The following is a 27,058-nucleotide window of genomic DNA, read 5'->3' as shown; positions in this document are numbered from 1 at the left end:
ACAGACAGAGACAGACAGACAGACACACTTTCGCATTTATAATATTAGTATGGATTTTTGTGTATATGGTGCGTCAGTTTCATTGGCCTTGCATCTTCGATTTAGTTCCTTTTTGGCTGAATGCCACACTCTATAATTTTTCATAGCTCTTTCTCACTTTAAACATTGCTGGTAAGGTACTGCTTATTATATTAAAATAACAGTTTAAAACAGCAATGGATTGGGTGCAAGGGAAAACTTTGGTTGTTTATGTTACGTGAACGTGTGAGTTTTCTCTGAAATGTACTAGAATTGATAAAGGTTAGACGCACATTGAAATGAAAACTCGCGGGTATGCAGTTGCGAACTTCATAACTACTCTTTAAAATATTTATTCATGCTTAATATACTTTTAATGATATAAATGCGAAAGTGTGTTTTGTCTGTCTATCTGCTAACTATTCTTGGCCCATCCAGTGAATCGATTTTAGCGAAATTTGCTATAAAAGTATCTTGCATCCCGACGAAGGACAAGGTTAGGTACTTTTATTCCGGAAAATCAAAGAGTTTTCACAGAATTTTTAAACAACCTAAATCTTCATGAATTTTGTAAATTAAGAAAGCAGAAAAGTAAAAGTATATTTTAGAATATAATATTTATCTTATTATTGGTATTGGATTGTGTTTAGATAGTATAACAATAACGCTAAATTTTTGCTAGCGTTCTGGTTACATCCTGTATATTATTCTGAAATACAAATTAAACGCGCGTTTGCACAGCGTCGTTTATTAGCCCCACTGCACGTCTCGCGTACCGTGACTTTGAAAATGTTTCAGCAGCTTTCATTCAGTCGCCTTCCACTTGTCCAAGAAGCGGCCGCGCAACTGCCATGGCCGAAAAACTTGAATCAACGCCATTCGAGGATGCACTGGAAAAAACAGGTACCGTGCTCATAATAGTAGCTATTATAGTCTTTTTATTAGTAACATAATGGTGTTATTATTGCCTATGTTGGGAGTGTGGTGAGTGGTTTATGACAGACTGTGTTGACAAAGGAATATTAAGTACTTAGTTGCTATTGTCTTGATTGTATTCCCGCTTTTGTTTCCTGGTAGTTTTGAGTTTTGTGGTTTTCCTCTCCAACTAAGCGTAAAGCGAGGTTTAGATTGCACAAGTTGACTTCCGCAAGCTATTTCTACCGTGTAAACAATCACGTCAAGCTCACTTCCGCAAGTTTTGTAACTTGCTGGACTTGCTGCAAGTCACAAATGTATGTACATGTACAATATTGCTCGTAGTGTAAACAGTTCTGCAAGTACTTGCGGAATAACTTGCAAGAAGTTCTTGCTAGTCTAAACCTCGCATAAAGCTTGTGCTAGCAGAAGGCACGACAATAGTGCAACGGGTGGGGTTTGAACCGGCACGGCAACATTTCGGAATTCAGTCCGCTCCACAGCCGTTGAGCTATTGAGGCTTTGAACTATGTAGTGTCCATTGCCGCTTCAGCTTCGCCACCCGCTGAGCTATGTCGGTTGGTTCTCCTACGGATATCCTAATTTCTGATTTGATCGCGTAGAGAATGAGCCTAATGAACCTAGTAGTAAAGGTTGTTTGATTGTTAGTTTTCGTGACGACATTTTCGCCTTATAAAACAAACACAAAATTAGTGATTATTGTTTAATTTCTATATACACTAATTGCGAAACTACAATGCTTGTATTTACTTTCCTATGAATAATGTCTAGGCATGCTGAAAATTATTATTTCAACGGCAGTCGTTGACTCAACCTCCACCTCCCACGGTCCAACCAACCTCTAGGTTATAATGTCTAGGTTATATTTGAGGGAGAGCCCCCCCGGTACTCTTAGCGTGTTTCCCAGGTACACCTTCTTGACTCCATACACTCCCTCCCTAGACGTTATTTTCTATTACTTCCTTGTTTCTTTTTTTTCTTTCTGGAGGAGATGGACACATTAACGCTGATCCCCGCGTTCCCCACGGTCCACATCCTTTCATCACGGAAAAACGGAACCCTTATAGGATCACTTTGTTGTCTGTCTGTCTGTCAAGAAACCTACAGGGTACTTCTCGTTGACCTGGAATCATGAAATTTGGCAGGTAGGTAGATCTTATAGCTGGCTTTAGGGGAAATATCTGAAAACTGTGAATTTGTGGTCACATCACACAAAAAAAATTAAATTGTGGTCATAAACTAATAATTAGTATTTTCAATTTTCGAACTAAGATAACTATATCAAATGGGGTATCATAATATGAAAGGTCTTCACCTGTACATTCTAAAACAGATTTTTATTTATTTTTATGCATCATAGTTTTTGAATTATCGTACAAAATGTCGTAAAAATACGACTGTAGTACGGAACCCTCATTGCGCAAGACTGACTCGCACTTGGCCGGTTTTTTTCGATGGCGGTCAGTAAGTTGAAAACTGATAAAGCAAAATTTTTCCTTCCACAGGAAACGGTCTTTATAATGTCCTGCTAGTCCTCACATGTGGCCTGATCCTGTTGGCCATTGGCGTGGACCTGTTCGGCTTTGGACTAGTGGTAGCAGCAGCGTGTGACCTCAACATCACAGTGCCCCAAAGGGGGATACTCACCTCTCTGCCTTACATTGGTAAGCTATTCCCATTCAACCATCCACAGGAAATGCCCGCTAGTCCTCACATGTGGCCTGATCCTGTTGGCCATTGATGTGGACCTATTCGGCTTTGGCCTGGTAGAGACGGCAGCGTGCGATCTCAATATGACAGTGTCTCAGAAGAGACACATTCCCCATTCCCCTACAAGCATCTACAGGAAATGCCTGGTGGTTCTCATAGTGGCCTGATCCTGCTGACCATTGACGTGGACCTGTTCGGCTTTGGCCTGGTGGTGACACCAGCGTTCGTTCGTTTCGTAGTAGGGGATATTCTACTGACCATCCCCTCTCCTCACTGTCTTACATTGCTAAGTTTGAAATTGACTTGAATTTCCTTGCATCATCAACGATCTTCAGGAAGACACAATGTCCTGCTAGTCCTCAGCTGTGACCTGGTCCTGCTGGCCAAAACCATCAGGCCAAAACTGATTCACGCCAATGCGTGGATCGGCTTTGGTCTAGTGGTGGTAGCAGTTATCTTATCACTACCCTTATTATAAATTCGAAAGTGTGCTTGTTTGTTTGTACGCGATTGAAGCGTCGCAACGGAGCAACGGATTGACGTGATTTTATGCATGGGTATAGTCAAAGACCTGGAGAGTGACATAGGCTACTTTTATTCCGGAAATCAAAGAGTTCCCATACGGAATTTTTAAAACCTAAATCCACGCATACGAAGTCGCGAGCATACCCCATGAATTGAAATTTTTCGATTTGCGGGATGAAATTATCCTCAATGTTGACCCAGAGTTCATTTCATTCGATACGGTTTTATTATATTAAAACTACATTATCTTACTTCCAGGAATCCTCCTAGTTTCCTACGTCTGGGGCTACATCTCCGACACACGTGGCCGAAGATTCTCCCTCCTGGTGTCCATGCAAGCAGCCTTCGTCCTCTCGTGTCTCTCAAGCATTGCCACCAACTGGTTGCTGCTGGGCCTCATCAAATTCTTCTCTGTTTGCTTGTAAGTCAATTGTATTATATTAGGATGTAAATTATTCTTTCTTTGACATATCCATAAATCTGTAGGTCGGTTTCGTAAAACCTGCATCAATCATTATTACAATCTCAATTGTTGTGATTGGCTGAGTTTGTTGCAACAATGCATTGTAGCCAATGCCCGATGGAATCAACCATCGCTCAGGACATATTATTACGTCTAAGAAAGGATTTTGAAAATTCATCCCATAAAGGGTTGTTGTATCAGCATTTTTGTTCCAATTTACTTTTATAACAATGACTTTTATTAATTAACTTTATCCACCAATTTTTCACATTTCTTAACTTCCATACAAAGTTTCTAAAAACCCTTATTTGACCGGCCTGAGATACATTTTTAAAAAGTATTTATTTGTGTTCGCTTACGTTATAATCGAAGTAACTCCTGCTTCTAAACTTATGTTTGTCTGTCTGTCTGTCAGTCAGATGTAAGAATTTCATTATGTAGATGGTCTGGTGGTCGATTTGATCTTCAACGTACCTACCCGTTAATTGATGAGTATCATTACACTGCTGAAATTAATTATTTTGTTGTGGTTCAAGCTTCAACAGATGTGGGTCAAATTAATAAGTTCCCGCATTAATTGTCCAGTATTTCTCCATTGTGCTAATGTCGTGATCTTATTAACCGCACGAGTGTGTAAAAATAGCAATTTTTGCATAACCACTTTAATTGATTATTATGCACTTTAGGTACCTACTGTGTAAATGTAAATTTTTATGAACTATAACAGAATCACACTTATATCTTCTATTCTAAATATAAAGAAAGAAAAGCTGACGGACTGACTGATTGACTATGTATCAACGCACAGCTCAAACTACTGAACGGATCGGGCTGAAATTTAGCATGCCGACAGCTATTGTAACGTAGACGTCCGCTAAGAAAGGATTTTTGAAAATTCAATTTCAAACGGAAAGTTAAATTTAAAACTAACTTTTAGTGCTCCTCTACTTAAAACACTATGCTCTAGGCCGGCACTTTAAGGTGACGAGGTTTGACAGTTTTGTCTGTCTTTTTCTTATTACATTGGTAAGAAAAAGATCTGAATACTCTATAGGTGCCATCAGAATCACTTTCATTATCGTTTTGACTTGTATGTTTTTATAACGGAAATAATGTGCCTTTCTTTGCAGTTCTTGTGCAGCAAACTCCGTCACATACACCCTGCTGGGGGAGTCATGTATCCAGCGAGTGAGGAGCAAGTACATGCTCCTGATCACCTGTCTCCTCATACTGTCACCGGGCATTGCAGCTCGTGAGTAAGCTATTTGCAGTTCTTGTGCAGCCAACTCCGTCACATACACCCTGCTGGGGGAGTCATGTATCCAGCGAGTGAGGAGCAAGTACATGCTCCTGATCACCTGTCTCCTCATATTGTCACCGGGCATTGCAGCTCGTGAGTAAGCTATTTGCAGTTCTTGTGCAGCCAACTCCGTCACATACACCCTGCTGGGGGAGTCATGTTTCCAGCGAGTGAGGAGCAAGTACATGCTCCTGATCACCTGTCTCCTCATACTGTCACCGGGCATTGCAGCTCGTGAGTAAGCTATTTGCAGTTCTTTTGCAGCCAACTCCGTCACATACACCCTGCTGGGGGAGCATGTATCCAGCGAGTGAGGAGCAAGTACATGCTCCTGATCACCTGTCTCCTCATACTGTCACCGGGCATTGCAGCTCGTAAGAAAGATAGTTTAGCATTTAAAACAAATAAAAATCATTTTAATGACTTGGCTATCACCAAATGGTATTAAATTGTTTTTACAAATTTTTTATAACTTCAAACATCTTAAAATCTTTCACTGAGATTAACCGACTCTATATTTTATTTTCAGTTGTAACATACCCAACCCTCCTGCTGCATTTCAAATTGGAGATCCCCCTACTTGGAATAAACTTCACACCTTGGCGCCTGCTGATCGTGGTGCTGGCAATACCCTCGGGACTCGGAGGCATTGCCATTAGCTTCTTCCACGAGTCCCCCAAGTTCCTGGCCAACTCTGGCAAGAGTGACGAGGCTTTGGAGGTGCTGAAGTCTATGCATGCGATCAATAATCGAGACACTAAAGAGGAATTTGGGGTTGGTAACTATTTTGTAAATATTTTCATCTATACCTACTTATCCACTCGTCAAATCGCATTGGAAAGCGCAGCGTTGGTAGACAGACGTTGTGGGTAGAAGTCCAGTTCCAGGATCAATTGGAAGGTAAAGCTAAATCAGTTTCAAAAAGCATGGGGTGCTAATTAAAGTAAACCGTTGTAAGCTTGACCAAAATATCACGTGCAAACCAGCGTTCACGTCAGTCACTGCCGACGAACAGCAGCAGACTAACTGATTGGTTGAGCGTGCTCCCGCCAGCGTCCCGCAGACGATCAGAAGAGTCAAGCTTACAGCGGTTTACCTATAGAGAGTACTACTTTCACCTTGGGCTGGGGCGATCCTGTTATATCCTCGTTCCAATTGATCGAATTCAAAAGTAAGTTTGGGACTATCTGACTTGTAGATAGTCCCAAACTAACCAGCTCATTGGAAAGCCTAGAGCACCGCAGGGACACTTTAAATATCCATTAATATCCATCACTTTAAGCTCCTAGGTCTAGACGTCTCAGCTAACATCAACTTCGAAAGATCCATCGAAACCAAAGCCAAGACCACCGCAAAAAACAGTATTTCACGTTGCGTCAACTGTTTACTTTGTATCAAGGACAACTCAGGTTGTGCATGGAGTACTGCAGTCACCTCTATGATGGTTCCGCTAAGTACCAACTAGCGGCTCTGGACTCTCTTTGCGTACCATATACTCATCCAGTTATGGGCTTGGGTAAACGTTTCTTACCCAGGCCACATGTCGCTTGACCTGTATTCTGAGGAGATGCTAATAAAATCTAACGTAAGGTGTAATAGAAAAACTCTTTCCAGGTAACCTCATTGTACTTGGAAGTCACCGTAGCAAAGAAGCCAACTACCCTCACCCGTGCGTTGTTTGAACAAGGGGCGCCTCTCTTCCGACCCCCCATGCTATGGAGGACCCTTCAGCTCTACTTCATAGTCTCCATCGTGTATTTCACGTGAGAGGTTCTTTATATCGGAACTTTATATATAACGATTTATCATTTTTTAAATTCAGATACACGTTAGCTCTTGACTGCAATCTCACCTGGTGGTAAGTGATGATGCAGTCTAAGATGGTAGCAGGCTAACCTGGAAGAGTTAATACCAGGGTTCCGTACCTTAAAAGGAAGAATGGAACCCTTATAGGATCACTTTGTTGTCTGTCTGTCTGTCTGTCTGTCAAGAAACGTACAGGGACCTGACCTAGGATCATGAAATTTGACCTACTGTTGTCGAAAATTGCAGTTTTTCTAGTATTTTATACAGTCCACCACCTATAGACGCTTATAGCCGGACAGCCCCTATCGCCAAGCTTAGGCAGTTGCTCAGCATAAAAGTAGGCCCACGCCCGTTCGGTACCCTCATTCTGCATAATCTAAATATATTAAAGGGAAGATGACTGACTGACTGATCTATCAACGAACAGCTCGAACTACTGGACGTATCGGGCTGAAATTTGGCATGCAAAATGCAGATAGCTATTGTGATATACTTAGACATCCGCTAAGAGATGATTTTAGATAATTCAGCCCCAAATTGGGAAAATAGGGGTTTTTATCTTTTTTATCATTTCTATCTATCAATATCATTAGCTAGCAATATCATTTTGTTTTTCAGTAACAACAGTCTTCTAGTGTGGCTGCCATATATCATGAACTTGGTAAGAGTGGCTCTGAGTCAGAACGCAGCTTCTTCCGGGGATATTTGTACCTTGATCAGTACCAAGGAGGAGTCTATGACCAATACTACTGCTGTGGTAAGCTCATACATTTTGTTTTGCTGTACTATTAACATCACTACCCCTATTATAAATGCGAAAGTGTGTTGGTTTGTTCTTCAATCACGTCGCAATGGAGCAACGGACGGTAATTTTTTGCATGGGTATAGTTTAGGACCTGGAGAGTGACATAGGCTACTTTTAGGTCTCCGTACCTCAAAAGGAAAAACGGAACCCTTATAGAATCACTTTGTTGTCTGTCTGTCTGTCTGTCGGTCTGTCAAAAATCTACGGGGTACTTCCCTAAAACTAAAACTAAACTAGGGGTTGGCCTAAAAAACTAAAACCAATTGGACGAAGTGGCATTATCTAATACTTGATAAGTATTTGTAAATTCTTTGTATCATTCATTTTCCAGACACCAGAAATCTGCCTCGGCTACATCGAGAACAACGTCATCATCACCCTGGTGGCTGCGCAGTGCATTTACTCCGTCCTGAACTTCGTCATCTCGTACCTCATGAGGTGGAGGAGGATCGTACTAGTATCTATCCTGTCCATGGCCACAATAAGTGGTGCTTTGCTCGGTGTGATGCCCGAGCTGATTTCCAGTGTGTTTCTGTTGATGGCGTTTACTTGTACGAATCTTGGAATGGGGATATTGGCGTCTTACTTTGTGGATTTGTATCCTACTTCTTGTAGGTGAGTTATATCACCGTTATATTTAGACTAGTTTTGTAACAAAACAAGAAACACTTTGTCCGCGAGGGACAAAGATAAGTCACAAGAACTTCATCGCATAACGCCACAGAGATTTCAACCTCAACAGTACGCATATACAAGGTTTTGCATGAAAACAAAATCGTAAAATGTTGGCGGGGGACAGGGGAGAATGCTTTGTTGTGATTGGTGGACTCAAAAGTCACGTAATCAAGACAATGTGCGGAATGAGGGTACCGAACGGGCGTGGGCCGAATTTATGTTAAGCAAGTGCTGGTGGTCTGTGCATAGTGCACATCACGGACTAATAGTGCGGCGAAACACCGTACATCGTAAGTAGTAAAGCGTGAGGGATTTAAGTCCTCCACGGGCAATCATTTTTTCTAATTTTTTCAATCACTTTTTTTTTACTTTATTTCAACCAAATAATAAGTAATTGTACCATCATGTGTGTGGTACTATCGAACACCTCGTGGTACAAGGTCGTGTGGAGGGGCATACGTCCACGTGGGCGTTCCCCAATTAGGTGGACGGACTTAATACGCTCTGCAACAAACACACCTGTCTCCGTGTGTGCACATAATGCCACCAATAGAAGTCGTTGGAGAGAGATCGCACGAGCAGCAGTGAAGAGTGAACGATTGAGAAGAAGAATAAGTGATTGTATATTTTTCCGCTTCACCGCATGTTCTGACTTCTAACTTCTGACATGCATTTACCCAGTTTTTCTTTTAAGTTTTTATTTATGTTATTACTTATAGGGGCATGGTAGCTTGCCTCAGCATAATGGTGGCGCGCTCCAGCACCTTCGTCGGCATCAACGTGGTCGGCAACCTCATCTTCCACCACTGCCATACCACCTTCTACGTGTGGTCCATCGTCGTTTTCAGTTAGTATAACATTACTATAATAAACTATATTAGCGCTATTTAGCGATAAAACCGCCTTTTTGTACCTACTTTTTACCTTTTTTTTATAACCTGTCATTTGTGTTGTGTCAATAAAACTTAAAGCTAGCCTTATCTAATTACTATATAAATCATGACCGCGTGGAATGGTGCCAAGAATACTGGCTGCATTTCCGCGCTGGACAGCCAGGCTGATCCGTTGCGCAAAAAATGAGCCAGCCCTTCTGTCACCAGTTGAGGCTATTAATCGCGGTGAAATGTCTCGTAAAAAATTTTTAGCACTAAGACTCCATGGCCCCAGGGTCTCCACGGCAAACGGCACAAAAATGTAACTCTCTATAAGAGAGGCATACTTGCGCCGCTTGCCGTTTTCAGCTGTTTCTGCTGCGGCTCCCGGTCTTGACGCCGTCTTCCTGATATGACACGGGGCCAATGTGTCAACGCAAGTTGCGTCCCACATTAGCGCCCGTCCCCGTTCCCAGGGAACCAGCGTCAATCCATCAGGTCTCTTGCCATCATCCCGACTAATCCCTGCCGGCTCAATGAGCGCAGGAATATTTATGGTGGCAAGTGGTGTGTTGTGTTGTATTGTTTTTGAAGACATTTTCGAATTGAGTTTTCATTCCACGCGGTCATGATTTATATAGTAATTAGATAAGGCTAGCTTTAAGTTTTATTGTATTAAAAAAAAAAAAAAAAAAAAAAAAAAAAAAAAAAAAAAAAAAAAAAAAAAAAAAAGTTTTGATTGTTTTCAAAAACAGTTTCGATTTTTGTTGAAAAATATTTGTGAATGGTTGGTGTGACTTAAAATGGTTAACGCCCAATTTTTATGGCACTACGCAACAGCGCTACACCTAGATATGTACTAACTTTTTTCCGCGGATAGGGTAATAATATTGACTTTCGAGCTTTCTTATAGTTTGATTTTTGTTTCAGCTAGTGTTGTCGCCGCTTGGTTCCTTCCACTGGACAAACCAGTGCATTAACTTACAGTACGCTTAGTACGAGATTTTATGTCTCACCAACGTTGATAGTATTCGAGTGTCGAAAACCTTTCGCATTATAGTAGACTGGATCTTAACTGCCTTGTTTTAAAGCTCATACATATCTACAGCCAGCGCTCCAAGCGGAAACGTTGCGAAATTACAATCAGTAACATTGAGTTTTTGTCTTCAATTCAAGGCTCTTTAGGTCTATTTTAATTTGACGGTATTGTGTTTCGATTCTCGAAATTTAGCAAAGTTTGGTGAGACTTAAAATCTTATAGCATTTAGGTATTAGCTGTAGGACGTATGTTATTAATAATCTGTGATGTTAGTACCATTAAGACATTAGTTATAATAAACTATGCCTATATTTTTATAACAGAGTGAATTTATGTCCATGAAATTATTATGTACAGTATGTTTTAATATTAAGGAAATAAAAGTTTAGTTTGTAAAGTGTCTTTCATTTATCTTCTCGTCCATCAATCTATCAGCCTGTAGGTATGGGTCCACTGCTGGACATAGGCGTTTTGAAGAGCATGCCACTACAGACTACCACTACTACACTTGTACAGTCAGCAACAAAGCTAGGTATGCACCCGTCCATAGTCACTTGTACTGGCGGGTGCATACCTAGCTTTGTTGCTGACCTTACATATAGTCTTCCACCTTCCTCATCCATCCTCTTCCCGCCACCTCCTTCAGGTAATCGATCAACTCAACATAAATAAAAAGCAATGTTGCATTTAGTATTCAAATTTTATTTATATATTTTTATATAAAATATACATTGAAAATACACCAATAGTCTACAAATAGCAACTACGTATAATATTCTGTTCCTAAGGAACAAGTAAATATATTAAGAGATCTTTACTCGAATACTTATACAACGTTAGTTTTTAGTATACGCAAAACTTGAAAGTAGTTTGTTCAGAATCAATAACAGAATCGATTGCAATCATTTTTACAACGGGTTATATTTGGACCAAAAATACTTAATCCTGTAAGTTTGAACATAGTCGAATGACCGCATTTCGAGCCGCGCACGATCGACGCCAGCCGTCTCATTCGCTCACAGCCGCTCCCTTGGGGTGACCATGTTTTTGCAGGACAACGATTGAACACAACAAGCTTATAGCTTCGTAAGTTTTCATTAAACGTTTTTGAAATTTTGTGTATTTAATCTTTATGTAAAAATATTCGAGACGTGTTTCGGTTTTTGCGTCCACTAAAACTAACGTTGTATAAGTAAATCTAACTTAATAAAAAAAAACCGGCCAAGTGCGAGTCAGGCTCGAGCAATGAGGGTTCCGTATAAAAATAAATAAAAATCTGTTTTAGAATGTACAGGTGAAGACCTTTCATATGATACCCCACTTGACCACAATTTAATTTTTTTTTGTGTGATCTAACCCTCAATTCACGGTTTTCAGATTTTTCCCCAAATGTCAGCTATAAGATCTACCTACCTGCCAAATTTCATGATTCTAGGTCAACGGGAAGTACCCTGTAGGTTTCTTGGCAGACTGACGGACAGACAGACAACAAAGTGATCCTATAAGGGTTCCGTTTTTCCTTTTGAGGTACGGAACCCTAAAAATTTGTAAGTAATATGTATTATGTACAATCTTCGTTTCGATAACGTAAGCCAGAAACGGCACTTTAGATTAAAGCAGATTAAACGTCACACGTTTAATCTGCTTTTAATAAAGTTAAGTTAAGCTACGGTTTTATATAGAGAAAGAGCCCGTGAAGGCTAGATCTTCGTTATTTTATAAAAGCTGCAATTGCGCATTGGGAACATATTATGCGTGTGCGCAATTGCGACTATGAAGTTTGGATCATGGTGGCTTTTTCCTTTTTTTATGAAATTATTAGCCATGTTTATCAGGACTAATATTCGCCTTTCTCCTCCAACTAAGCCTAAAGCTTATGCTAGGAGTAGTACGACAATAGTGCAACGGGTGGCGTTTGAACCCCCTTAGGTATTTTCAAAAATCCTTTCTTAGCTGATGTCTACGTCATGTCTAACTGGCGTGCCAGTTGCCACGATGCCGTGTAAAAACCGATAAGGGGTAAGTATGGGTATAATGAAACTGCCCCTTCTCACTTCCGTCTTAGCCTGCATCATCAATTACCACCCTGGGGAGATTGCACTGAAGGGCTAACTTGTAATAGAATAAAAATTCTCTGAAATTCCGCAATATTCAGTCAATTTCCTAAATTTATTTTGCAAGGCACTGAAGAATTCATGAATTCATTGTATATTCACAGGCCACAGTAAATATTCTGTGCTAGTGATATCAATATAAGATCAATTATTCCAACTGTTTTGTTTACATCAATAAGCACCATTCATCTCATTAATTAAACATAATATAAACATTACATATGAGTAGAAATGTATCTATCTAAACTAGTATTCTTCTCAACATTGTCAACTTCAGTCTTGTTGTCTTCTACGATCTTTACTTCTTCTAGTTTTATCATCATAATGGCACCGATTGATACTGTAAACAAATTTAACAAATTATAATTAATTATTATTCTTTGGATTATTACTATTGGATAACTTTTTATCCAATCATCACTTTATTTATTTCTTTAAAAAACTTTATTGTTAACAAAACTACAAAGAAGTCAAAAGAATTAGAGAGAAGATTACAAATTCTTTGTGTTAGAGAATTGTAATTTATACACATTTATAATTTATTAGAGGATCTTTAAAGCTACCTACTGATTGAAAATCTATAGTTAATTTATTATTAATGGAGTATCAAATAATTAATAGCAATTCTGGTCTTGAGGAATCTGGTTTAGGATTGTATTTAGAATATTACAGATAAAGAAGACAGTGTAAAAATGAGTGTAGGAATATTAGTCGTATCAATAAAAGTAAACAATTCTGGGAGGGACCTAGATTCAACCGAAAAATATTGAACTGAAAGCAATACCAACACTTTGAATGGACATTTGAAGGTCAAATCGGTCACAGAAGAATCCGCAAATGCGACTCCTATAGAAATAGAAATCTACACATATTTTTTTGTATCCACTAAACTTTATAATTTACAACTGGTTCGGAATACCCTACACGTAGATAGACCAAAATGTGATAATATTCACTTTTAACCTCCAAAAAGTTATTCTTATCAATAACGAAAACAAAGAAACGCAAATATAAGCTTACATGCTAATAAAGCAGCGACGGATATGAAAGGCGCAGGGCAGGAGTAGTCTAAAAGAACTCCGACCGCCAAATTGGAAGCCACGCCACCAGCTCTGCCCCACCACGCTCCCCAACAAACACCCAGACCTCTGTAAAATAAATGTGAGTACAGATATAAAAGAAGAAACTAAAGTACTGCCAATCGATCTAGTTACTCTTAAGTCACCCTTAAGTAGTTTTACTTAAAAACAAAACTTACCCTAGCTTAGCCGGCAAAGAATGCAACAGCAGTCTTATAAGCAGGACATTTCCATTTAAAGACGCTGCGTTTAGTGCTGCAGCAGCCGCAACCGCAAGATGCGTGGATGCCGCACAAGCGCAAACGCATGCGGCAAGACAAACGCATGCCAATGCGCATGCTAGCGCACAGAGCGCGGCTGCACGCTGCACGCCGAACGCACCGCGTGCTGATACGAGGGCGCATGCTGCGTTGCCTATGACGCAACATGCTCCTACTATTAGGCCTGACGTGAATATCTGTAAAGAATGTGGATGTGAAGAAGACTCCCGTACACAAATGCGTTTTATCTACACTAATATTATAAAGAACTATAGTTTATAATTTATCAGTACCCTTATTATATTATAAATGCAAAAGTGTGTTTGTTTGTTGGTTTGTTTAAGTTTAAATCACGGATACAAAATCACAAAATCAATTACAAATAAATATCTTACCAGAATAAGCATTTTAATTTATTACAAAAGTATTTCAACTATCAAAATAAGTATATTTTTTTATTATAAAAGTATTCCAATTATCAAAGATGTCATCAATGTATGTGAGGAATAAAATGGGACCCACTATATAACCTCGCGGTAAATTTAAAACTATGAAATAGAAATTACCCTAAGCTCTTAAAACTCTACAAACTTTTTGATACATCCCGGGATATCTTGATTGTCCTTTAAAAAAATACCTAACCATACTACAACAAGACTAATAAGGAAATTAATTTATAAACAAAAGCCCAAAAAATACTTACTGAATCATCAATATTTTCATCACATGCCTCTTCGCTTTGTAAATCTTTTGTTTTATTGAATCTGTCAACTTCGTCTCTAGAGCGTACATTGTAAGTCTTGGACATGTCTTTCCATGCGGTGTTACTTGCATTGAACAGCTGTGCTGGTTCTGGTAGAGTTTTATTCGCTGCACAGTCCTTGACTTGCATGCGGAGGAGAAGTTCTGGTATCCAAAGATTGAGGCCAAACCCACTGAAAATATTATACAGTCTCATAAATTCTTACCCCCTACTTACTAATACGCGTTGAATAGTTGTACTATAGTTATATACTCAATGCTTTATCTTCTTTGTAATGTTGAATTACTGATGACAGAAAGAGAGGAATACGGTACATCTGCTTCTGCCAGCTACCCATCTGTTCGTTGGTTTGTTTAAAAAACAAAGTTTTTCTTCGGCATATATACCTATATTGTTTCCATAGTAATTATTTTCTGCCTTTTCTTTAACAGCAAATTCAACATTCCAATAATCATCATCATCATCGTCAACCGATAGACGTGCACAGCCGGACATTGGCCTCTTATAGGGACTTCTATATGCCACAGTCTTGCGCCACTTGATTTCAATGCACAGCTACTCTCTCCTACTTCTTTGATGTCGTCTGCCCACCTAGTGAGGGTCTACCAATGTGCGAGGAATCCTGATGACATTTATCCAGAATTCGCGTATTGTCTAGCTCATAATTCACTACCTCGACACCTAACGCCGAAAATATCAAACTAAAAGCATACCAAAAGTATATCAGACTTACGCAGCCATGTTAGCGAAGAAGACGAACAGTATCAAGCTGGACTTCATTGCGTACATCTTGGACACAAACATTTTGAGGTCCTTTAGCACTCCCATGAATAACGCTTTGGTGCGACTCTGCTCACCGCTAACCGTCTTCGTCATGAATATATTGTCTTGGATGAGTTTCTTGATCTGAAATTAATATTCTTTTTAAATCATCATCATCATCATCATCATCATCAGCCTGTGGACTTCCACTATTGGACATAGGCCTTCCCTAAAGCGCGCCACCACACCCGGTCCTCTGCCTTCCTCATCCAGCCACTTCCCGCCAGCCTCTTTATATCGTCGTTCCATCGTGCTGGATGGCGTCCCACACTACGTTTGCTTAAACGCGGTCTTTTTAAATATTCTGAAACAAATCCTTGACTGCGATCTCACCTGGTGGTAAGTGATAATGCAGTTTAAGATGGAAGCGGGCTAACTTGGAAGGGGTATTGAAGTTTCAATAAACCCGTACCCCTGATCAGTTTCTACGCGGCATCGTATCGGAACGCTAAATCGCTTGGCGGCACGGCTTTGCTAGTAGGGTGGTGACCACGGCCGAAGCCTCCCATCAGACAACACGAATTCATTCCTTGAAATGTAGCGTTTTAAGAAATTAAATTTCACTGCTTTAACGGTGAAGGAAAACATAGTGAGGAAATCTGCATTCATGAGAGTTCACCATAATACTCTCAAAGGTGTGTGAAGTCTGCCAATCCACACTTGGCCAGGGTGGTGGACTATGGCCAGACCCTTCTCATATTGAGAGGAGACCCGTACTCTGTAGTGAGCCGGCTATGGGTTTATCATGATGATGCTGATAACTAACCTTAAATTCTGCTGTTGAGCCTCTATTACACCGATTGATGTACGCCATAATTTTCAACGCCTTATCACTTCTATTAGTATCTGATAGCAACCTTGGACTCTCCGGGAGGAAGAGCACCCAAATCCCAGCAACAAACCCTGGTATACTTCCCAGAGCTAGGTACAGTCTCCAGGAGTAGATTGGCAGAAGTGTGGTGTACCCGGATAGCTTTAATGGTATTACTAACCATGCTATCGCTGAAAAGAAAGAGAAAACGAAATGTTAAAATAGTCTGGACTAATTTTGGACTCTACGAGCGAAGGAGAGTCGGCTCCTGCTCCATTTAGCGGGATTTCTGAAAAATTATTTTGGGATTGAATTTCCAAATATCTTGAAATACCCATTTTCATTCTTGATGGAAAGCCCAATCATACTAACTTCATGGATATAAGAAACTGGCCAAGTGCGGTTCCGTGCTAAAGTAGTATTTTTTTGTGATGTAACCACAAATTCACAGTTTTCGGATTTATTCCTTTACTTGTGCTATAAGATCTACCTACCTGCCAAATTTCACGATTCTAGGTCAACCCTTATAGGTTTCTTGACAGACACGACAGACAGACAGACAATGAAGTAATCCTATAAGGGTACCTTTTTCCTTTTGAGATACGGCCTAAAAACGACAAGTTGCGCTGTTGCAATTATATAGGTCCCTCGAAAAGCTGTTCCATATTCAGATAAGCTCAATAATTATAACCCTTACCTGGTAGAATAAGCCATGCAGCCACGAAACTTCCACCAGTGATGTCGAGGTAGAACTGCCGTCTCTTGACCCCGACCAGATCTGATAGATAAGTAAACACCAATGTCGAAGGGGCGCCTGGAACAGGATAACCTAAGATTAATTAAATCTAAGAGTAATCGGATCAGCCTGGCTGTCCAGCGATGAAATGCAGCCAGTATTCTTGGCACCATTCCACGCGGTCATGATTTATATAGTAATTAGATAAGGCTAGCTTTAAGTTTTATTGTATTAAAAAAAAAAAAAAAAAATATTATAATAGGAAGAGGATACTTAACATTCAAGTTATTTTAGCTATTTTTACACCACTACAACTTTAACTACAAGATTTAAGTCATAGTTTTAATCCATATCCATACTTAATATTATAAATGCGAAAGTGTCTGTCTATCTGTCTGTCTGTCTGTCTGCTAGCTTTTCAGGGCCCAATCGTTTAACCGATTTTGATGAAATTTGATACAAAGTTTGCTTACATCGCGGGGAAGGACATAGGCTACTTTTAATCCCGGAAAATTAAAAAGTTCCCACGGGATTTTAAAAAACCTAAATTCACGCGGACGAAGTCGCGGGCATCAGCTACTATTACAATAAAACTTAAAGCTAGCCTTATCTAATTACTATGCATGCCCGCGTAGAATGGTGCCAAGAATACTGGCTGCATTTCATCGCTGGACAGCCAGGCTGATCCGTTGCGCAAAAAATGAGCCAGCCCTTCTGTCACCAGATGACGCTATTAATCGCGGTGAAATGTCTCGTAATTTTTATTATTACTAGCTTATACTCGCGACTTCGTCCACCTGGACTATACTAATTTCAAACCCCTATTTCACCCCCGTAGGGGTTGAATTTTCATACATCCTTTCTTAGCGGATGCCTACCTTTATAGTTATTTGCATGCCAAATCTCAGCCCGATCCGTCTAGTAGTTTGAGCTGCGCGTTGATAGATCAGTCAGTCACCTTATCTAAATATATAAAACGAAAAGGTGACTGACTGACTGACTAACTGATCTATTAACGCACAGCTCAAACTACTAGACGGATCGGGCTGAAATTTGGCATGCAGGTAGCTATTATGACGTTGACATCCGCTAAGAAAGGATTTTTGAAAATTCAACCCCTAAAGAGGTAAAATGGGGGTTCGAAATTTGTGTAGTCCACGCGGACGAAGTCGCGAGCATAGGCTAGTCCTTTTATATATTTAAGCTTCATTAAAAAACGTATGTAATAGTAGTTCTGTATAAAATTGCCATAATATTACCAATAAGGAACCCGTTGATAGACCGTGCGGCCAAGAGCACCCGGTAGTCAGTGACAGCACTCTGCGCCAGGAGTATGACGGAGTCCAGCAGCAGCGTCGCGCTGAGGATGTTCTTCCTTCCGAACACGTCGCCCACGATGCCCCAGAAGAAGGCGCTGGCCACACCACCTGGATACACAAGCTGCCGTTACATGAAAGCAGCGGCAACAGAAATATACACTCTCTAGCTACCTGTAACGTCTCAAAAGATACAGCAATTGCAAAAATGCCGAGAAAATCAGATACGTCTTTTTTTCAGCGGGGTATATTTCATGAACCGTAATTAAATTTTGACAGAATGTAGCCCTTAAAAATAATGAGCTATTGCCCTGAAAAATAATGAATATTAAATTAGATTTCAAATTAACGGGACACCCATACAAAAATCTCAAAGAGGGACCTTCAACACTCTCACACCCATCACCCTTGAGGATGTTTCAATACTAAGTACACGAATTATTTGAGTGGACTATCAGTGGGCCTGGGCAAAAAAAAAAATTTTTTCGTCTTTTGAATAATGTGATTTAAATTTATTACTATAATTTTGTATAAATTTAATTGAAGTCATAAAATAAGCTAATAAAAAGATGCTACAAACTAGACAGTAAAATAATGTAATAATGTACCTACTTAGACAATTATTGTAAGTATTTTGGAAATAAATGGCTTATTATTATAGGAATATAAATAGGTAGGTTAAATTTGAAATTTGTTATTTGTTATTAAAAATATACACATGTACACACTCACACACACATACACACACTCACACTCACATACAATACACACTGATACACATATGTACACACACACACACTCACACACACACACACACACACACACACACACACACACACACACACACACACGTATTTTTAAGTTTCATATTCATATCATATAACTAAATTTAGTTTTGTATAAGTGTTTATTTGTTAATGATGGAGGAGGGAGAGCGGGGACACTGAGATACAGGTTTTGCAAACTTACTTCAGGGTCCCTGGCACAATTTTAAAAAGACCTTTTAAAACAAATAAATCATTTCATTTCATTTCATTATTATTATTATCAGTGGGCCTAAGTCAGTAGCAACAATTTGTCGAAGGATAATAAAGAAAGACAATTTTCTAATAGCGATACGAGCTTCCCCACTTCGTTTCAAGTTTCGCCGCAGCAAATGTCAATAGACACGCTGTTTGCGAGCCTCGTGATGCAATAACAATTAACCGTTTAACGGAATCAGCTCAAACTGATAATTGCTTCCATACCTATCGATTCGCGACAATCGCACCCACTGCTGTCTGGGGTCGTAACATCTATCTTACCCTTGACTAATGAATAAGTTACGTAAATGGGGTAGTTATCACTTTAAAATTTTTGACTTGACTGCTCTCTCACGTGGTGTTAAGTGATGATGTAGTCCAAGACGGTAGCAGGACTAATTTTCAAGGTGTATGGCAGTTTTTTGCCATGCCCTTTATCGGTTTCTACACGGCATCGTACCATCCGCTAAATCACTTGAATTTCCTTAGATGGGAGTTCACTGCTTGACATAGGTCTCTTGTAGGGCTTTGCTCTTGCGCCGCCCGAATATAGTTCAATTTCAATTTCAATTTCAATTTATTGCATTTCCATAAACTACATCATATTATTACGTACAAAGTATTATGGATACCCAGTTTGGGTGTCGCAATTTGGTCCTTAGACCTTAGTAGGGACTAGGGACCAGTTCTCCAAGGACTCCTTTGACGTCTTCTACCTAGTGGGGTGTTAGGGCTCTGCGCTTTCCGGTTCGAGGTCACCATTCCAGCACCTCGGGTCTCCAACGTCTGTTCTTAGAACTATAGGCACTCATTTTAGCTTCGTAACCCATTGAGCTATGTTCATCGACATAACTTACCACTCATGAAAGCCATATTGATCAGTCCGGCCTGGTAGGTAGAGAGTTTGAGTTCGCATCTGGCTGCCGGCAGTACATAGGACATGACGCAGTTCTGCACGCCCGTGGTGAAGAAGGCACACGCGCACGCGCCCAGCACGCTGCGACTGAAGCGGCCGTAACCTGCGGAGGAAAAATTTACTGAGTGAGGTCGGGTCTTTTTAAAAAAAAAAAAAAGACCCGACCTAAATTCACGCGGACAGAGCCGTGGGCTTTATCTTCTTCTAAATATATAAAAGGAAAAGGTGACTGACTGACTGACTGACTGACTGATTGACTGACTGACTGACTGACTGATCTATCAACGCACAGCTCAAACTACTGGACGGATCGGGCTGAAATTTAGCATGCAGATAGCTATTATGACGTAGGCATCCGCTAAGAAAGGGTTTTTGATAATTCAACCCCTAAGGGGGTGAAATAGGGGTTTGCAATTTGTGTAGTTCACGCGGACGAAGTCGCGAGCATAAGCTAGTCTAGTATAAATATATAAGAGGGAAAGGTGACTGACTGACTGACTGACTGATCTATCAACGAAATTTGGCATGCAGATAGCTATTATTATTTTTTTTTTTTTTTTTTTTTAAAGAATATTAGCCATGTTAAACGACTAATATTCCCCTTTCCTCTCCAACTAAGCGTCACGCTTGTGCTAGGAGTAGGTACGACAATAGTGCAACGGGCGGGGTTTGAACCGTCGACCTTTTTCGGTTTTCAGTCCACTCCTTTACCTGTTGAGCTATTGAGGCTCTATATTTACTTTGAATCTACTTAGACGATGTATGTCTCTCCATATGCTAGAGTCTTATAACTCCTGAATAATTAACGTAATCACTTCTTTACGAATAGCTTAGCTAGCTTGAAACAGTACCTAACTTGAGGAGACGCTCATATAGAAACAAACTAGTTTTTTCGGTCGAGATGTTTAAAATTCTACATCCACGCGGAACACTTAGGGTCCCCCTTTGCAGTGGCGTGCAACTCATAGAGGCATAAAAGCGCTGCTTACCCAAGAAATAGTTAACTCTGTTGAAATTGCTTAATGCTCATTATTCTTTGACTTGCTTACCTAACTACTGCTTACCCTGGCTTTAAACCCTATGCACGCCACTGCCCCTTTGGGTATTCCCACTTATCCGATCAGTATTTTTTCTCGATCAGTCTAAATAGATGGATCACAGTGGCCGTACAATTTGTACATGGAGCTGTTCACATCATGACTGATGCGGGAAAAATGTCTGATCCGAGTTATTTGACGGACGCTTTGCCTCTGCGACGATCAGTCAAAACGCCCGGATCGGATGAGTGAACGAACGTTGCGTCGCGGGCATCAGCGAGTTTGTTTGTTCAATATTATGATAACTAGCTTACGCTCGCGACTTCGTCCGCGTGGACTACACAAATATTTCAAACCCCTATTTCACCCCCTTAGGGGTCGAACTTTCAAAAATCCTTTCTTAGCGGATGTCTACGTCATAATAGCTCTCTGCATGCCAAATTTCATCCCGATCCGTGCAGTAGATTGAGCTGTGCGTTGATAGATCAGTCAGTCAGTCAGTCAGTCAGTCACCTTTTCCTTTTATATTATGATAATAATAATATAATATAATATATGGTTTCCATAGTAGGAAACAAAATTAAGACGTCATCTTAATAGCTTAACCACATAGCTATACAATTGAGAGCAGAAGCAATATAATCTCAAGAGTACTAATAATGAAGAGATCGTAAGTCAGCTCATCCGCAGTACAGGTAGGGCCACGACCTCCTCCCATAAGCTTTAGCGTCAGGCGACCAACACCTAATATCATTATCAGTGGCGTGCAGGTCATAGAGGCATAAATACTCTGCTTACCCCAGTTGTAATAGCTCGATGCAAATTTTACATTATGACCTGCCAGTAAACAGGTTCCTACCTAACTAATGCCTACCCTGGCTTCAAACCCTGTGCACGCCACTAATCATCATCATCATCATCATCATCTACCGATAGACTTCCACTGCTGGGCATAGGTCTCTTGTAGGGACTTCCACACGCCATGGTCTTGCGCTGCCTAAATCCAGCGGCGTCCGTCCGTCGTCTGAGCACTTTAGTCTTCTCAAAAGAAGAATTTGGTCACAGTCTTAGATTCATGCATGCACCTCTAAATTTCGGAGTTATGTTCATTTTAAGCAATTAAATATCACTTGCTTTGTGAAGGAAAACATCGTGAGGAAACCTGCATGCCTCAGTTCCCCATAATGTTCTCAAAGGTATGTGAAGAGGTAAGTTAATCATGATGATGATGATTATCTAATAAGAAACGTCTTGACTGACTGTCCCATTAGTGCCTAGTCCAAAATCTTGGATATAGAAAGCTAAAATTTTGCACAGACGTGGACTTTATAATGTGGACAAGGAATAAGATTTCTAGTCCGCTGATAAACTTGTGGCCCGACGAAGCGTAAATTTAAAGAGAATCATCAATCTAGGGGGGGGGGGGGGGAGGGGGTTGGTGGAGAGGACCACAAACAATAACACTGGAGGTATAATATTTACATTTATAAGGCATTGTGTTTAATAAACCCTACCAGTGCCAACTAACTTAACAATAATGTGCTCTGGATGATCAGATAGGAATGTGCGAGGTCTATTAGGTATAACAAAGTCCTGAAAAGCCGAAAACGTATTGGTAATTCCTCTGGTGCTGCAATAAATAGGCCTATGGGTTATTGTACCTACCTAATTTAAAGCCTCAATAGCTCAACCGGTAAAGGAGTGGACTGAAAACCGAAAGGTCGACGGCTCAAACCCCGCCCGTTGCACTGTTGTCGTACCTACTCCTAGCACAAACCTGAAGCTTAGTTGGAGAGGAAAGGGGAATATTAGTCATTTAACATGGCTAATATTCTTTAAAAAAAATACTTAAATTCAGGTGTCCCGCCCCGCTCACTTGCTCGCTATTTTTAGTTGTACGTTTTTTAGAGTTATTGACCAACGCATCAGCTTAACGGGGCCTCCAAGACTTGGAAGCAACGAAAATACCAAAGTTACCACTAGCAAACAAAACAATATCCTTCATGTTTACTCGTGCACTTGTTCGCAAAAAAAGAAATAAGATAAGCAAGTATCCAGCATCAAAACTCCAGGAACAATTCAAACCAGTTCGAATAACTTCAAGACGGTTTTTGCGCACATTTTCGGCGAAAGTGTTCAACGGAAATTTGCTCATACATGGCGCAGGGAGATTCCTGCGATTCCATTCTGATTGTAATCATGAACTTAATGTTTGATAATCAGACAGATATCTAACTCATCTTTTTACACGCTTTTTAATATGATCTTCGTCTATATATATTAGGGTTACGTACCTCAAAAGGAAAAATGAAACCCTTATAGGATCACTTTCTTATAGCAGACTGAAAATCTGAAAACCGTGAATTTGTGGTCACATCACAAAAAAAAATTAAAAATGTGTTTTGAACAAATAATTAGTATTTTCATCTTTTAAAGTAGATAGAGAAGACTAGGTATATCAAATGGGGTATTATATGAAAGAGCTTTATCTGGTTATTCTGAAACAAATTAAGTATTATTTATTTTTATGCACAATAGTTTTTGATTTATAGTGTAAAATGTCGAAAAAATACGACTGTAGTACGGAACCCTCGATACGCGAGTCTGACTCGCACTTGGCCGGTTTTTTATATTTTCTTTGGAATAGTAGGTATTAGAAATCACGTCATGCATTGCCAGACACTTCAAGTATCGAGGCAACCCCCTGCCAGACACCCTTGTCTTGGAGGTCTGAATTCAAGTGATTTAATTCATTTTTTATTATATAAGACACATAAATTTGATTACGATATATTTTTATGATCTAATCATGTCTTTGATAAATATGATGTAAAAACACGCACGTGACAATTTCTGATTTAATTTAATACCTACCTATAATAAATGCATTATAAATTACAACTACCTGCCTATGAATTGCTTGCTGAGCACACACGTCTTTTTTTAAACCTAGGTAGGTATTAATTATCAATTTAGTTAATCATAAAACATCAATATACCTACCTACCTAATGCATAAATTTTAAGTTTTCACGTGCCATTTTAACTTTATGTGCCAATGCAATTAGATAAAGCCCTTTCATATGATACCCCACTTGGTATAGTAATCTTGATTTAAAAGTTGAAAATACTAATAATAATTATTTGTTCAAAACACATTTTAATAATTTTTTGTGATGTGACCACAAATTTATGGTTTTCAGATTTTCCCCTAATGTCTGCTATATAAGGCTACCTGCTAAATTTCATGATTCTAGGGCGACGGGAAGTAGGTACCAACCCTGTAGGTTTCTTGACAGACAGATAGACAACAAAGTAATCCGGGTTCCGTTTTTCATTTTGCGGTACAGAACCCTAAAAATTACAAAATTATCGCTACGAAAATTAAAAAAATTTAAATATTGACCCTGACTTACCCTGACTGAAAATCTACAATAATACATAGATAGATACATCTGTCATCTAGCCGAGGACTAATAGATATACCTTCGGAACGTTATTAGTGCCTTGACCGAGAGAGCAAACAGTTTAGTCGTTTGCAGCGAATGACATGTAAACATAATATTATACGAGTAGGTACGAGCAAAAAACAACCGTAAATTGGTTCAACAACTAGTTTATAGACTCTTTAACCTTTTTATCTACACCCATGCTTTAAATCCTCTATAAAAGATTCTGAAACAGTTAGCTTATTGCCAACATTAAAACACCCAATATCTTAATAACCATTAAAGCATCCAAACGAGTGTTCTGTTTCATAAATCTGTCTGCCAGGAATCGAACCCGGGACCTTCCCACTAATAAGACCACAGTGCTTACCACAGCACCAGGGAGTTTGTCAAACGATGATGACACTTACCAGCTGCGTCCAAAGCGGTCTCATAGTCGGCCACTTCTTGGGAATCCTGATGCTCCACGGCCCTTTGGGATGCTGCAACAAATAGATGGATCAGCTATACATTCAAGTTAGCCCTTGACTGCAATATCACCAGTGGTAGAGACGTGATGATGCGGTCTAAGACGGAAGCGGGCTAACCTGGAAGGAACATTCCTAAAAGGTACCTAGATTTTGTTGCCTTGCTGGAGTTTTACTTATAAAGCTAAAGTCGCCGACTTCACACGCGTGGTTTTAGATTTCCAAAAAAATCCCGTAGGAACTCTTTGATTTTCCGGAACAGAAAATAGTTTTCATTGCCTTACTGAATTGGATGCTTGAGCTTGAATATCCGGCTTGTAGGCTTCTTCTCAAACCAGGGCGCACAAATTCAGCCAATCACAACAATCGATATTGTAATAATGATTGATGCAGGTTTTACGAATTACACTTCCAAGTACCAAATTCACCATTTCACGGTGTGCTGGCATCAATTAAGAATCCATGAATATGAAAAGTAATTTATTGCTCGTATAACACGTTCAGGCGATGGAGTGATAACGGTTTATCGAGCTCTACGCGTGCCGATAACGCAGGATTTTTCCAAACATTCACGTAAAAATTGTAAACAGCTGAAGACTAAAATAAATAAACGTAAAAAAAAAAAATAACGTGAGCCTCAATAGCTCAACGGGTAAAGGAGTGGACTGAAAACCGAAAGGTCGACGAAAGGTTGCACTATTGTCGTACCTACTCCTAGCACAAGCTTGACGCTTAGTTGGAGAGGAAAGGGAAATATTAGTCATTTAACATGCCTAATATTCTTTTAAAAAGAAAAAAAAAATATAATAATAAATACTAGATATTGATAGCCTAGTGTTCAGGAAGTCCGCCTCCTAATCGGAGGTCGGGGGTTCGATCCCGGGCACGCACCTCTCTCATGTGCCTCTAACTTTTCTGAGTTTTGTGGGTTATAAGTACATTACGCGACCGAAAATAATGTACATCGAACTTTAGAAGGAGATAATAGATTTGTAGAGCGCTGTCCCTGTCGTTGAGACCGACAAAACGTCATAGGTATGAGTGACAGAGACAACGCTTTACAAAGCCGAAATGTCATTCTAAAGGCCGATGTACATTACTTTTGGCCGGGTACTGTAAATAAATATTTGCTTTAACGGTAAACGGTATGTCGATTTGTTTTTCAATTACGCCACAACGGAGCAACGGGTTGACGTGATTTTTGCAAGACCTGGAGAGTGACATCAGCTCCTTTTTATCCCGGGAAATTTACTCATGGGATTTTAAAAACTTAAATCAAACCGTATGAACTCGAGGGCATCATATTCTACTTAGTATGAAGTGCCTGTGAACTAGAGGGGTGTAGATTCGAATCCTTTCGTACATCCGCAATTTATTTAGTACGTAGCTTATGTAGGTACCTATTTCAAAAAGGCTATTTTTTCAAAAACAATTTTTTTAAACTTTTTAAAAATAACTAGGGTACTTAAAAGCAACCTCCTCAATTTTACCTTCGATTTACGAAACACAAATTCAACAAAAAAATTGAAATGTAAGCAATTTTTTTCGAAATTTATTTTTTTAACTTTCCAAGAATACTTAAAAACAACCCTGCTCCCCATTTTCCAGAAGTCGGTTAAAACACAATTGCAACAAAATAAAATTCAAGTAGAGTACCTACCTAACTACCTACCTAATTTTTTTTTTTTCTAAATATTTTTCAAAAATACTTACGAGGCACCTCCTTAGGCGCAACTCTGCACCCCATTACGCACAACACAACACCACTCCCTACCACTTCAGTCAACGCACGGCCACCACCACGTATCGCTATGCACTGCCGTTATCCGCGCTCTTTCATATAAAGAAAGGCTTTGGCACATAGCATAGGTAACTGTCTTACACTTACATGGCTTACCGGACTCTACGCATGAGTTCGTTTCCGGAAAAACTAGGCTAGGTAAAAAGTTTTTCCGATGTAAAGAAAGGTTTGTAGATGATGGTAGGTTCTTATTTGGTTTGCTTGAAGCTACGCGAAAAGGCCTAATAACATAAGTACTGTGTAATATGATAACTTGGTTTACTAAAAGCTATGTATAGGTAGGTATACTTAAAGTTTGTTTAGGAAATATCAAGGCT

General features: G+C 39.7%; 3 protein-coding genes across 3 annotated transcripts in view; 2 read left to right on the top strand and 1 right to left on the bottom strand.

Annotated features, from left to right (window-relative positions):
* The window catches only part of LOC117986193 (cadherin-87A-like), a 290,214-nt gene that overhangs the window by 241,276 nt on the left and 21,880 nt on the right, over positions 1-27,058 (top strand). The gene's annotated exons all lie outside the window — the stretch shown is intronic.
* Positions 777-10,546, top strand: LOC117986181 (synaptic vesicle 2-related protein-like). Its single transcript, XM_069501128.1, has 10 exons — positions 777-921; positions 2,460-2,618; positions 3,448-3,610; positions 4,783-4,904; positions 5,482-5,726; positions 6,567-6,715; positions 7,377-7,515; positions 7,895-8,178; positions 8,958-9,085; positions 10,041-10,546. The coding sequence occupies exons 1-10, from the start codon at positions 870-872 to the stop codon at positions 10,088-10,090; spliced, it is 1,491 nt and encodes a 496-aa protein (XP_069357229.1). The 5' UTR covers positions 777-869; the 3' UTR covers positions 10,091-10,546.
* On the bottom strand, positions 10,831-26,747 carry LOC117986178 (synaptic vesicle glycoprotein 2B-like). The gene is made up of 11 exons (XM_034973018.2): positions 26,654-26,747; positions 24,884-24,955; positions 19,930-20,091; positions 17,994-18,161; positions 16,696-16,812; positions 15,954-16,189; positions 15,099-15,271; positions 14,306-14,537; positions 13,522-13,799; positions 13,284-13,411; positions 10,831-12,603 (listed from the first exon to the last, which is right to left on the bottom strand). Exons 1-11 carry the CDS (start codon positions 26,685-26,687, stop codon positions 12,479-12,481), a joined length of 1,725 nt encoding a protein of 574 aa, XP_034828909.1. The 5' UTR covers positions 26,688-26,747; the 3' UTR covers positions 10,831-12,478.

The sequence above is a fragment of the Maniola hyperantus genome, chromosome 10 (assembly GCF_902806685.2).
Source record: "Maniola hyperantus chromosome 10, iAphHyp1.2, whole genome shotgun sequence".
NCBI classification, from domain to species: domain Eukaryota; kingdom Metazoa; phylum Arthropoda; class Insecta; order Lepidoptera; family Nymphalidae; genus Maniola; species Maniola hyperantus.
This window is presented reverse-complemented; position numbering and strand designations above follow the sequence as displayed.